Source organism: Urocitellus parryii, chromosome 7 (assembly GCF_045843805.1).
Source record: "Urocitellus parryii isolate mUroPar1 chromosome 7, mUroPar1.hap1, whole genome shotgun sequence".
Taxonomy (NCBI): Eukaryota; Metazoa; Chordata; class Mammalia; order Rodentia; family Sciuridae; genus Urocitellus; species Urocitellus parryii.
Window position 1 is genome coordinate 124,435,023 of NC_135537.1, and position 14,447 is coordinate 124,449,469.

The 14,447-nt window shown below is 42.0% G+C and overlaps 1 protein-coding gene across 1 annotated transcript in view; it reads left to right on the plus strand.

Annotated features, from left to right (window-relative positions):
* Window positions 1–4,281: 4,281 nt before the first annotated feature.
* The window catches only part of Hs3st3a1 (heparan sulfate-glucosamine 3-sulfotransferase 3A1), a 93,732-nt gene continuing 83,566 nt past the window's right edge, over window positions 4,282–14,447 (plus strand). Inside the window, exon 1 of the mRNA XM_026390660.2 lies at window positions 4,282–4,883. Within this exon, the coding sequence (XP_026246445.2) occupies window positions 4,282–4,883 (602 nt within the window). The remainder of the gene's footprint in view (window positions 4,884–14,447) is intronic.

The following is a 14,447-nucleotide window of genomic DNA, read 5'->3' on the forward strand; positions in this document are numbered from 1 at the left end:
AAGCTGGGAAGGATTTGATGTTCAGATGCCTTAGAGGACACAGAGTGACATCTCAGGAATGGATATCCCATTAAGGAGTAGAGAAGGGGACAGAGAGGCAATTCAAAAGTCCCTGAATATAAACCTCACCTACTTCATCAAGGAGAAGCCGACCAAGAGAGAGCTTTATGCTTTTTTGAGGAGTGAGATAGGCTTTAAGATGGAATTACAAAGAGAAAGGGAGAAACAGGAAGAAACTTGGTGGTAAAGTCTATTGTACTTTCTGGTGTTTGAGTAGGCATTTAGTAAGGCACTTTTTTTTTTCCCCTTTAAAGAACCATAATGATTATTAGCTCTGACTTGCTTCCATTCTAATCAATACTTCTGAATACATGAAAGAAAGCATTTTTCTAAGAGAATGTGATGGAAAGACTTTAATCCCACGTCTTGGGTTTTGTCATGATCAGATGCAACACCACCCACCTATCCCCTATTGTCATGTCAAGAACATTTATTTTCCTGACTCTTCCCCCTAGGAGACTGACTTCAGCAAGCTGTCTCACAGTGAAGCATGCTGCTTCTATGTGACTTTTGCCTTCTAGTTTCAATCAACTTTCCTTTCCTTTATGCCTTTACATGTAAGCGTGATAACTGCTCCCCGCTTCTAGACCAGGATTATAGTTAGACTCTGTCTTTGCTACTCCTTTGTAAACATTTTTATTGTCAATTAACTCTCCATAAATTAGCTTAATTTAAATGTGTTGTCTGACTTCTAATGAGAACCCAACATACACTCCTGCCACCAAAACAACATCTTCACCTTTGTGTTCTACCAGAGTAGCCACTGGCCCCCTGTGTGTATTTAACATTTGAAATGTGGTGGCTAGTTCCAATCAAGATGTTCTGGAAATATAAAATACATTGGATTCCAAAGACTTAGGATGGAAAAAAAAATGAATGAGTATTAGTCTTTTTACTGCTGCTATGACAGAATATCTCAGATTGGGTAAATAATAAATAATGAAAACTTATTTGGAGCATTCTTCTGGAGGCTTGTAAGTCCAAGAGCAAGGGGCTGGCATCTGGCAAGAACATTCATGCTGCATCATGCCAGGGCAAAAGGTAGAAGGGATGGCAAGTAAAGTGCTCCAGACAGATAAAAAAAGGGGGACTGAATTCCCTCCTTTATAACTAACACACTTGGGAAATAATAGCCTTAATTCATTTGTGAAGGGAGAGTCCCCATAACCTAGTCATCTCTTAAGGTTCCTACCTCTTAATACTGTCATGATGGCAATGACATTTTAAAAAAAATATTTATTTTTTAGTTTTAGGTGGACACAATATCTTTATTTTATTCTTATGTGATGCCGAGGATGGAATCCAGTGCCTCATGCATGAGAGGCAAGCGCTCAACCACTGAACTACAATCCCAGCCCCTGCAATTAAATTTTAATATGAGGTTTGGAGGGGACTTTCAAACCACAGCAGAACATAAATGACCTCAATAATTTTTGTACTGACTACAATGTTAAAAGCACACATTTAGAGATGAGAAGTAGTTTTACCTGTTTTTTACTTGCTTTTTAGATTATAAAATTCAGTCAAAACTTTTAAGTTACCTACATGGCTCATATTTGTGACTTATAATGCACAGAGCTGCCTTAGATGTGTGAGGGATGGTGAGAATCATATTTCCAACCCAGTATGAGTCTTTAATACCCACATAAAAGAAATACCCATGCTTGCAATGAGAAAGCAGGAACACACCATATCAGATCACATTGGAGCTACAAACAAACTTGGAGCCCAACATTTTCCAGATGAGGAAACCCAGCCATGTTTGTAAGCATGTATGGAATTGCACGCTTTTGGTTTCAAATGGTCTTTGTTTTCTTCCTTTAGCAAAGCAGGCTCAAATAATTGGAGAAAAGTTTGGGAATGTATTAAACTTAAAGCTAGTATTAAATCTCAACTGGTTTGTCAATATCCAATTTTAGGACACAAGAGGATATTAAAGTTTGCAGGATTTGCTGTTCATTCTCATAAAAGTCCAAAGGTCTATAACATCAGAATGTAATCATTGATGGCGGGATGGTAGTTGATACATAAAACCATATCCAGCAGTGAGTACTTTTCTAGCAGGGAACAAATACATCCTTTCCATCCAAGCCCAGAGTTAGGTTCCCCTTTAAAGGCGACTTCCACTTCCAAGGCCAAGTAGAATATCGGAAGTAAAATGAGGGAAAATACATCAAGCCCCAACACTAGGCAACAGGAATTCCTAATGAATTTCCTTACACCTGGGTGGTGTTGCAGCTGTGGCCTCTCCAGAAAACTGCCTCCACAATTTAGAGGGATTGGAATGAAGCTGCCAGGCCACCACCCACATTGCAAAGTGTCCTGGGGAGACAAGGAAGCCTAGAAAAAAAGGAACAAATAGGACTGGAACAAAAACCCCACCTCATGCGGGTTCCACCGGCCACCTCCTGCCATTAAACAGCAAGGCGGTAGGTATCCTTTTCAGACCTGCTCTCTGGGGAGTGTGTGAAGAGGATATAGGGTCAGGGAAGGCAAGAGAAAGAGGAAATCTCTGTTTATGAAAGGGCATTTAACCCCTTGAAGCACACGAGCGCTCGCGCGCGCACACACATAAACACATACACACAACATTAACTAAAAGACATTTCATAAAAAACTGGGCATACGGATTTGGAATCAGAGCTGATTTTAAAAAAATCTTTAATTTTTGTCTGATTTATTTTCTGGTTCACTTCTAGGCTCTGAAGGATCTTGGATCATTCTAAATAAATTCAAGGGAGCCCCCCCCATTTATATATATATATATATATATATATATATATATATATATATATATATATATATATATAAACTTTGTTCGAGGGCCCGCAAAGGACAGCCGTTGCGATAAATTCAGTTTGCCCCAGACAAATGGAGACATGGCTTGCAGCATGATACTGGGCACCGCTGCAAAAAAAACTTCCAAAGGTTCAGGAGATAGAAGGACCAAGGCGATGGGAAGGGGTAAGGGGTTGACCGATGTGGAAGCAGAAGCAGGAGGGAGGCAGATCGCCGGGAATCTGGAAAGGATCAAGGGTGCAAAGTTCTGAGCAGAGTTGGAAAGGTTTGGCAACCCCTAAACGAGCGAGCGGCCCTCTGGGTGGAAGGCAGGCCCTAGGGATAGGACTGGCGCTAGCTGTCAGTCAGACAATCCCCGAGCCCCGGCAGCCCCCAGTTCCGCTGTCTGGAAAGGGGCAAGACAATCGAGAGTGAGCTGGATCAGTGAGGAAGGGGCGTCTCCCCTATCGCCCCCGCCCTCTCCAGTGCCATTGGGCCGCCGCTGTGGAGCCCGCGCCACCTTTTCTCCATCTCACCCCGCCCGCCCGACTGGCCCAGCCCCTACGCCGCGGTCTGCGCCCCATTGCGCTGGTCCGGGGGCTGGTCCCGCCCGGGCCGTTGACGTCACCGCCAAGTTTGCTGCCCTCCGCGCCCCACGTGTAGCTGCGGCGGCCTGGGAGGCGGCAGTGGAGCGCCTGCGAGAACTGGGACCGCAGCCGCTGACAGGTCCCGCGCAGCCAGCCTGTGCCACGCGGCTCACAGGTGGGGCCCAAGAACAGTTTGCAGCCTCCTGGAGCGCACCAAGCTGGGTGGACTGCTCGGGGCGTAGGCCTTCTGGGTCACTCTCGGACAGAGGGACTAGGGGGCACCTCGCACCAGGAGGATCCAAGCCCAGACCTAGAGGGCGCGCCCAGTCGGGCAAGGAGACCAGAGGAAGCAGGGTCTGGGGCACAGTCGCTCAACGCTGTCTGGAGCGCACGCAGCTCAGCGGCCCTGGAGCCGCGCGTCCCTTCTACGGGGACCAAACCCAGAATGCACGACCTCTGAGGGAGATCCGCGGGAGAGGACGCTCAGGATCTGGGCTGAGTCGCACTTCTTCGCCACTATCCCAGCGACTCCTAGGGAACTGGGGCGCGAGCGCTGCCCCCAAGCCTCAAGATTTGGGCGAGTTTAAGACCTAAGACGATGGTTTCTTAAGCACGGCATCGGTCCCCCCCTCTTCTCCCCTTCGACTGGAGGCAGGGATCCCGCTCAGGGCTCCCGGTGCTCGGTTCCCTGGAGGAGCCCGGCTGCCGCCTCCCAGGGTAGCTCGCACCGCCGCAGGGGCGCACAGCCTATGTGGCCTCGGTCCAGAGCGCAGGCCCGCTTAGGGGATGTCATGGCACCTGGCGGAGTACCGGCCTAGCATGGCCCGCGCGCTGCCCCAAGTCGCCTCCGGCTAGGATGGCCCCTCCGGGCCCAGCCGGCGCCCACCCCACCTCGATCGAGCCGTTGTCCCGCAGCATCTTCCGGAAGTTCTTACTGATGCTCTGCTCCCTGCTCACGTCCCTTTACGTCTTCTACTGCTTGGCCGAGCGCTGCCAGACCCTGTCCGGCCCCGTCGTGGGGCTGTCGGTCGGCGGCCAGGAGGCGGGGGCCCCAGGTCGAGGCGTCCTGGCCGGAGGCCCGAGGGAGCTAGCGGTGTGGCCCGCGGTGGCGCACAGAAAGCGTCTCCTGCAACTGCAGCAGTGGCGGAGACGCCGTCCTCCCGTGCCGCGAGACGACGGCGACGACGAGGCAGCCTGGGTAGAGGAGACCCCTGGCCTGGCAGCCAGTCCCGGAGGTTCAGGGGCGGGAAGCAGCGTGGCTGAGGCTCCGCCGGGGACCTTGGCTCTACTTTTGGACGAAGGCAGCAAGCAGCTGCCGCAGGCCATCATCATCGGCGTGAAGAAGGGCGGCACACGGGCTCTGCTGGAGTTCCTGCGCGTACACCCCGACGTGCGCGCTGTGGGCGCGGAGCCCCACTTCTTCGATCGCAGCTACCACAAGGGACTCGCTTGGTATCGGTGAGCGGGCGCAGGCCCTGGCGGGGAGAGTCAGAGCGCAGGGGGGCTGGGCTGGTGGAGACTCCTGAGAGCCTTTGGAACCACTAGGTTCCACATTTCCCTCCCCGCTTCTTGCCGAAGGCAAACCCGACTCTAAGTTGAGGAAAAGAAACCCATTCCTCAAAGTACCTTCTCTTCTGAGGGAGCGGGGAGGTGGGTGTTGAAGGAGGGAGCGAGTGGGAGGGAAATTTTTGTCTTAATAATTTTGGAACTTGGGATTCCCTTTCCCCAAAGCCAGTCTCATCTCTTTTCTCCTGCTCTGTGAAAATATGCGCGTATTTAGCTAAAGGGGGTGGGGGGATCGCCCCCCACTGCCTCCTGAGCCCCATAGTTAGAAACCTGTTCATCATTACTAAGTTACCTCTCCCAAGGAAATCTGTTTTTATTTCTTCTTTATCTTTTGGGCAATTGCCTTCGACTAACACAGTCCTTACCATCAGGTATTTATTTACCTTGACGCTTTGCCAGATAGTTATCCGAGGTGGTAAGTCATATAGAGACACAGTGCAAGTGGCGGAGAGTGGACATAGTTTGGATAATCTAAGTCTCAGCAAGTGCCAGCAACCAGTCACCAAGTTTTAAAGAAGCTTCCTTGGTAATCACTTTTGTTTGGGGCGAGGAGTGAGTTCGGTAAAGGGCTTTTGATATTTATAGGGAAAAGGAACTTTTGTCTCTGGACTAGCAAAAAGTTTTCTAAGGAGCTTCCAGCAATCCTTTTTACAAATAAGGTAGCTAATTTTAAAAGGTGGTGAGGATATGAAAAGTAAAAAAGTACATTGTGGAAAACTCTGAGAATACAGTTTAGGAAATAAGTCTCATTTAGACATTAATGTTCAATTTGTCAATCTCTTCAAATTTAGGCCACCTTTAATAAAGGAATTGGCCAAACTCATAAATTGTAGTGTCACCTGGATTTTGTTTGCCATAAAATATTGACTTTTTTTTTTCTTCCCTCCGAGTACAAGGAGAAATTATGGGACTACATAACTTTTACTTTATAAAGTTTATTGTGTTCATAAAATATTCATTCTTGTTATTTTAACTGAAACAATATTATCAAGAGTTACAACACAATTTACATATACTCCAAAAGTCTGCTCAATTAACCATTCATTCACCAAACAGAAATGGACATAATTTGACAAGTTTATTTACTTGAGGGGTCAAGCACACCCTCAGATTGATTTCAGAAGCCGAATTTATAGTAATTCAGCTCATGAGGAAAGGTTTGGTCCTAAAAATCATATCCAAACATTGAATGCTTTTAAAAGAGTAACTTTCCATTTCTTGGAAAGAAAAACAAACAACCTTCCCTTAATATAGAATATATATCATTTAAAATCATCGGCCACTTAAACTATCCCCTTGTGTTTCTGTCATTTATGTTATATCCTCTGGGAAGTTGTTATAAAAATGACCTGTTGAATCTGGAAACAACAGGTCCTTCTTTTTAGCACAAAGGCAGCTCTGTTTTTTTCATCAAGGACACAAGAAAGAGTGAATAAAGACCCCTAAAACTCTTATCTGTAGCAGCGTGCATTGAATTTGGGTTCCTACAGTGCTAGAAGGGAACACATTTCAAGCCGACAGTCTGAACCATCTAATCTAACATTGGGCTCTGAGGTGCTATTAAATATGGTGAAATATTTAGTACTAAACCCCTTTATTTTCATTTTGCCATATAAACTTTATTTCCACAAAGTAGGATTGTTTCTTCTCACTCCAGCCATGAGTATTTGAGGACACAGTATATCTACAGACCTGGATCTTATTTTCTGTAGAACTTTTTGAACTCATGTAAGACAGGAAGGTTTCAAGGTAACTAGAAACACAAGTATTAAAAAAAAAAGAAAGAAAGAAAGAAATAGTAAGAAAGAAAAGAAAAAGAGTCATAAACTTTGAGGCCTCTCCTTTGGAAACTGGATGCATGCTGTAAAGTAAATCTCTGCTTGGATTGTTTATGCCGGCAGAAGAGTTCTATAAAACAATTTATGGTGGTTACAAAAATAACTGCACAGTAGACTTCATGGTTTGGTGAATTTAATTTTCCAAGTGTTGGAGCAATGTCTTTGTTTTACCATTTGCAACTTTTTTTTTTTATTGAATGCATAAATTTAAGCTTAACTCAATTACATAGAAAACTTTTATTAAAAAAAAAAAAAACCAACCTACGGAGCCTGGATTATGTGATTATTTAATGAAATTTCCCCACAGTTCTCTTTCATCTTGGCTCTGAACTTGGAGTGTAATGTTTGTAAGAAAGACTGAAGATTTAGCTATATTAAAAAAAAAAAAAAGTACCACACAGAATGTCTCTTAACTACTAAATGCATTCTCACCACTTATATTTAACTAATATTCCAGAATAGGGTATTCAGTTAGTCCTTCCTGAGTTGCCCCAAATTTGCAATATAGGATTTCTACTCACCCTAAAGACCACACACGTACACATACACACAAACAGAAAGAAAAAGCCCAATATTTCACCCTAAAGTGAATGATGGAAGAGAAAAATATCTAAAAAATATTTTTAGACACAGACTGACTTGGGAGAATCCTTGTGGTTTTTTTTTTTTTTTTTTTTTGCTCAGTGGAATCTCTCACATTGCCATAATAGTTTGCTGTGGCAGCGCCCCCTACTGTTCTCATGAGGAGACACTGCTATTAGGAAGTTTGAAGAAAAGCTCTTGGAGAAGGAGTTTGAAAGTTAGAAATGCTTGTTGCCGAGATGTTCCAATAAATTTCCCTCACTCAGAAGAAAATAAAATTATTTGTAAACTGTGTCTCTAGAGTCGAGTCATCAGCTCTTTGTTTTGTATTAAAAACAAAGAAAATGAGTCTGTTAGGTGAGATCTCCAAAGAAAAAAATTATTCTTATTGATTTAAAATGTTTTAATATCCTAAACAAACCTCCTGGCAAACTTTTATATGTGTAGGACTTTGTTAATAATAATTTAGGACACTTCAGTGGAGTTCACCGGATATGAAACTCCACCCTGATAGGGTTTAAAAAACATTCCTCATTACTTAATTTAGCAGACATGATATCAGTACAACAAATGTCTGTGGCTTGCATGTCATGGGAAAGCAATCCTTTGCAATGAATAGTCTCCATTTCCATTGTATGTGTGGTGGGTTCACAAAGGAAAGTGGAAAATTGTTTCATTCATTTTAAAAATGTCGAGATCTCTCCTAGAGGTCTAGACCAATTGCCTCTACTGTAGTTCCAGAGCATGTGAGCTTACTTTAAGAACAAGAATTTCTTCTCTATTTATTTATACCTGCACCAACTAAAAGGTATGTTTTTTTAATCCTAAGATAATAGACACTTACTTATAAACTAGTTAAAAGATATATACATATATATATATATAATACAATACACAAATATATACACATATATACATCTAAATGTGTATATACCTCCCCCCACACACACATAGGCACACTGTGGGGGATTGTTCTATGACCTGCTATGTGTACCAAACTCAGATTTTCAAGTACCTTATAAATGGCATGATATTTTGTTATAACCTATGTACATGCTACTTCAAATTATTTCTAGATCAAATACAATGTAAATATGTTGTAACAGTCGACTCTTATACTGTATTGTTTAGGGAATAATGACAAGAAAAAACATCTGTATATGTTTGGAACAGATAAGAATATTTTTCTGAGACTTTGTTTTGTTTTCTATTTTATCTTTTGAAGTAGGGTCTTGCTATGTTCCCCAGTCTGGCCTAAGACTCATGATCCTCCTGCCTCAGCCTCCTGAATAGCTGAGATTACAGGAATGTGCCACTACTGCCTGGCTTAGTTTCCGAATATTTTTTTTTATCTGTAATTATGAATCTGTGAATTAGGAACCTGCAAACGCAAAAATCCTGCTATGAGTCTGTCTTTCTATCTGTGTGTCTATGTACATATAAACACATATATAAGTAGATTTTATGACACGTTAGTCTCTTATTTTGGTATAAAATAGGAAGTACTCATTATAGGGTTTCTTATTCTGGCATGTCTACTTCGTATATTTTCATTTCTTTGATAAGTCTGGACAATTTCAGCAGAGAAGAACATCACTAGAAGCACTTTTTAGTGTATAGGAAGATCAAAGATTACTCAGCTTGGGGTATGAAGTTAGTACTCCCTTGACTTTAACAAAATTTGAAATCTTATGGTCTCTAGTGATCATGGCCTTATTTTTCGAGGCCATTGGAGAGACAAATTGAGCAGAGGCACTTTCGGTTCCTATAAGGAGAAATCCTCATTTTGTAGCAGCTGGGAGCAGCTGCGGAGTACCTCCATGTGCAGTTTCCCACCCTCCTGAACGGAGAGCCCTTCTGCGTGAAGGGTTTGAAATGAAATTGGAGCCAAGGGAGCTGCAGGGCTGGCCACCCATGCAAGGCCATATGGACTGAAGTCCTAAGACTCTGACCTTAGAGCAAGGGAAGAACATTGGGAGAGGCTAACGGCTGGGAACAGGGTAGGAAGAAATTGCTTTGGACTCTTCCATGCTCATGGAAGAAGAGGGTATAACTTCTTTCTTGCATGTAGTTCTCAGAGTCTCTTAGTGACTAGACACTTGCAACCCAGCAAGAGGTTGATGTGTCAAAATGCTGTCATTTTTTCCCCCCTCAACTCTGGGCTCATCCCCAGTAGTGATGGAATGCAAGTCAATCAGCCTCGTTCCTGTGTGCGTGCATGTGTGTGCACACGCATGCCCTCACGCACATGCATGTGTGTGCAAAAACAAATACCTAGAATGTAGGGAAAATGTAATTGAATTTTTAAGAGTAAAGTCATTAATTGGTTGGGGAGCTTCTAAGCAATATCAGACATCATGGGTATGGAACAGGCTTTAAAGACATTTTTGGTGAATCTCAGAATTGGAGTACCTTGTATGAGTGTACATTCCCTTATTATGATGAGGTTTATGGTATACTAATAGACTTTACACGAAAGTATAGGCATCTTTGGGTAGAAGCTCACTATAGCATTGTGTTCTCTTGCCCTCCCCTCAAAAAGAAAACACTCTGGCCAAAATATTTGTCTCATATAAATAAATCTGTTGATTGGCCAAGGAAGAATAAGTGCCAAGTCTGTATTTTGGAGGGGTCATGGGAATAAAATAAGCCTGTGCAATTAATGACAACAGGGACTAAACTTACATAGACCAGATGCTCACATAATGAGAAGAAGAGTGTCAGTCTCAGAGCAAACAAACCTTCCTGATATAAACAACACAAAAGGGGCCTCATAGATCTATTTGGGATGAATTTGAACAATCACAAATTGCAATTACCATCGGTCAAATTGTTAGGCTCATTCAGGAACTTGATATTCTTAGTTCTTTTCCTTAGGGGGAAATCTTCCACCATGAAGTAATAATAACTCGGCTGATAAAAAAAGCACCATGGCTTGGTCTATGCTTCCCAATGACATGAGACCCTAAGTTTTTAGAAATTTGTTTCTTGCTTACACAATGAGTTATAATTGTGAAAATAGACTGCTATTAAATATATGACTTTTATATTGTAATTGGAGGAAATTGCACAAAGTAATAGCTTAGCTCCCTAGTCTTTGTCATTCTAAGAATGTCTTAAAATATTTGTCAGCAGTTTAAATTCTTTGCTAATTTGATACAGTTTTAAAATCTCTTTGGGAGTATATGAAGATAGTTAACAAATACACTTACGTGAAGCCAAAATTTAGATTATATGAAGCCAAAATTTAGATTTGAGGCAAATGCTGAGTTCAGCGAATCAAAGAATCTATCCAAATTCTTGCCTGTAATGATGTGATCCTTGAATTTTTTTTATTTCTCAAAACTATTCATGCTCAGTGAAAATTTACAATGATCCTAAGGTCACTTGAGTACTATATTCCAGAGTTCAGATTTGGCTCATTTCAGAAGTTGTCTGGTAACAGTAAATTTGAAAAAAGGAAAGGGGAAATGATTATTAAGAATGCATTAAATGCTTGCCATTAGAGAAAATCTTGCAAAGGTTATAAACAAAATCTTGTTCACGGAGAGCAGCTTAATTTGAATGTGATGTGTAGTGCCACCTAGTGGTAGGGGGGAGCATCAAAGACCCCCCCCCCCAAACAAACACACACACACACACACACACACACACACACACACACACACACACACGGCCTCCCCAGAGGGAGAAATTGGAAAACTTCATCTCCATCAGGGTGTATTTGCAGTCTCATTTAAAAGAAGAAGAAAGAAACAAAACAAACTGTGTTTCGGTAGCACCCATAGCAAGTCTATTTTCCTAGCACTGCTGAGCTGTACTTTGCCTCTTTCACACAAGGATAGTTCACGTCGGTTAGGAAGGGAGTTTATTATTTGGAAAGAAAGAAAAGAGACTTGACTTGACAATAAACCTGAAAACCAAGATATAAATGATTAGAGGATTTATATTAGAAATATGTTTGGCGGAAAGGAATGCCATATGCCCCAGATTACTTTTGTTAGTGTGTTTTGCCTCTGCTTCTGAAAGCCGGCTTCAGATGAAAATACTTCCAGATGATTTCATTTCAACATCCCTAATGCAGACTTATTCCTTCCCCTGTGTGGTACAGGCTCTGGAGGAGGGTCCCCTGTTTCCTAACAGGCAGCAAACAGAAGCCTTTTTAACCCTTAATGCACCTGAGATACCCTTGTGGAATAATCCTGCCCTTTGCACCAGGAGACAGCTTCAGTGATCTAGCAGTTCCACAGCAGGGAATTTCTGTGCTTGCAGTCTGGGGACTAGGGACAGTAGGTTGGGAAGCAGGGTGATGGTTGGGTTAAATCGAGGACTGGAGGAAAGAGATGAATAGAAAACATTATTACATTGGGGGAAACCTGGCAGACACCCCCTTAATCAAGTGACCAAGGTTAATATCCCTGGTTATGTTGAGGTCATGTTTCCCTGGTGTAATCCAGAGAGAATGATGCTTCCTCTCTGTGGACTACTCTTCTCCCACGTCCATAAATCCAGTCTGACCAGGAGGAAAACATTGGACCAACCCAAATTGAGAGACATTCGGCGAAGTACCTCAGCAGTATGCTTCAAAAGCTTCCTGACCATGCAAAGCAAGTTAAAACTGATAAACTCTCTCAGATGAGAAGAAACAAAGGTGACTCATTAATATGAGTAAATAAATATAGGGATAACCTCTGATTGGATTCTTGAACAACAACAACAACAACAATGAAAAAAAAAAAACTAGGCATCGATGGGAAAAAAATGTGAAAATATGTGTAGTTTAGTTAACGGTATTAGACAGTAGTCCTCCCTCTTATCCAAGGTTTTATTTTCTGAGGTTTCAGTTACCTGTGGTCAACCACAGACTTGAGAATATTTAATGGAAAATTACAGCAATAAACAATTCGTAAGTTTCAAATTTCCTGGCTTTCTGAGATGCTACTCACACTGTCCCACTAGGATGTGACTCAGCCCTTTGTCTAGTGTATCCATGCTGTATACACTACCTGCCTGTTAGTTACTTTTAGTTACCTCACTTTCTAACTCCATTGTTGTGGTCTCATAGTGTTTGTGTTCAAGTAACCCTTCATGTACCTAAAGTTCTCAACATATAGGAGTAGTGATGCGATGTGTATACTAAAGAGAAGCCACAAAGTGCTTTCTTTAAGTGAAAGGGTGAACATTCTCAATTTAACGGGAAAAATCAGATACGGAGTCTGCTAAGTGATATGGTAAGAATGAGGCTTCTACCTTGGAATTTGTGAAGAAGAAAAAGGTAATTTGTTTCAATGTGGCTGTTGCTCAAAATACACAAGTTATAGCTACAGGGTGGGATAAGTTCTCAGTTAAAATGGGAACAGCATTAAATTTGTGTATATATGTGTAGGAAAAAATATATGGGGGGTTCAATAACATGTGCAGTTTCAGGTATTCACTGGGGTCTTGGAACATGCCCTCCTACTGTACTAAGCTAAATGTCTTTTTTTGGATCATCATATTGTACTAAGGTTGTATAAGATGATATAACCTTAGAGGAGTCTGGGTGAAAGGTATAGGGAATTTCTCTGTGCTATTTTTTTTTTTTTGCAATTTTAATATCTAAATTAATTCTAAAACCAAAAGTGAAAACAGTAAAGGAAGAGCCTAACCAGCCTCCAAGAAGGAAGGCTGGTGCTGAGATACTCTGCGCTAATTTCCTTCATTCTGTGCTCTTGCTTTCCTTGGGAAGGGCCCTGGGATGGGCCTATTGGCCTCCCTCCTTCTAGCACCTGTTGCTTCCAGACATGCTGATTCTTCCCTCAGAGCTAATTGCATAATAAAACTGGCAGGTGGCTTCCCCACCTATTCTCATATCCTTGAAACCCGCATAGAGAACTTTGTGGGTTTTTTTTTGTTGTTGTTGTTGTTTGTTTTTGTTTTTTTAATCTTTCTTCCTCTGAGATGATGGGTAAATGTAAAATGAAGAAGGTATCAAAGAACTCCACCTCTGATTGATTCCCTCCAGTGATGGAGAGCAAAACCTTTCCTGTAAATGCAAGGTCTTTGAGGACAGAAAGGGCCCAAGTAGGGGTCAGAGGAAAAATGAATGGGGGAAGCTGGTGATGCAGTGAAAACCTGGAACCAGGGTTGTGGATGTTCCTGAAGGCTAAGGTGACATCATGATCTAGATTTTCCAAACCTACTTAAGCATTCTGTCTACTTTCCAGACTTGTTTTTTTAACCCTTGGCTGAAGTACTATGGCTTATGGACCAGATGCAGGAACAAAACAGACCTAGAGCAAATATGGTGTTCAGTAGAGAGGGAAGAAGAGAGAGTCCAAACTCCAGAGCTTGCAGGACCAGGTCTCCAGCATCCTACAGCTATGAGTGGTCTGTGAAGCCCTGACCACCAACATTGCCAGACTCCAAGTCCCCTCTCTAGGTGCCACGCTAGCAATTTCTACTTATGTTTTTAAATACAAGGTTGTGTTGCTGGGCTTTTGGGTTAGCAGAGAAATGAAAATCTCCCTCCAAACATTTCCCCTTTGATATTTATAACAACTGTAAAAATAGTTTTCTCCACATTGTATTTTCACTTAAGCAAAACAACACCTGCTCCATCTAGAGACTCCAGGAAGCTAACAATATTTTCTTCTATTAGTTGATTCACTTATCTTTATTGAGTCGATTTTATAAACCACTTTTATGCAAGGCATTGGCTGCAAATGCTTATTTAGATAAAAAATAATTTCTGTGATTTAATACTTTTCTCCACTTGTAGTTTCTTTCATCATTCTACTGGGTATATGCTGTTTTTTTGTGCCCTTTGAATCAGTTTTAGAATAGTAAAATATTTGAACCCTGTAATGTACATCTGATAAAATCCATCATATCAGGTGAAAAGTGAAAATAACTAAATATGTTGAGCCCTCACTAAGCCCTCAATGAAGTTGAATGATCTTCTGAATAGTATTATTAGTCCTATTAAATAGTTTTAAAGAGGTCTATCATTTTCTGCATTTTATATATTGGAAAACAGAGGCTCAGAATGGTGAAG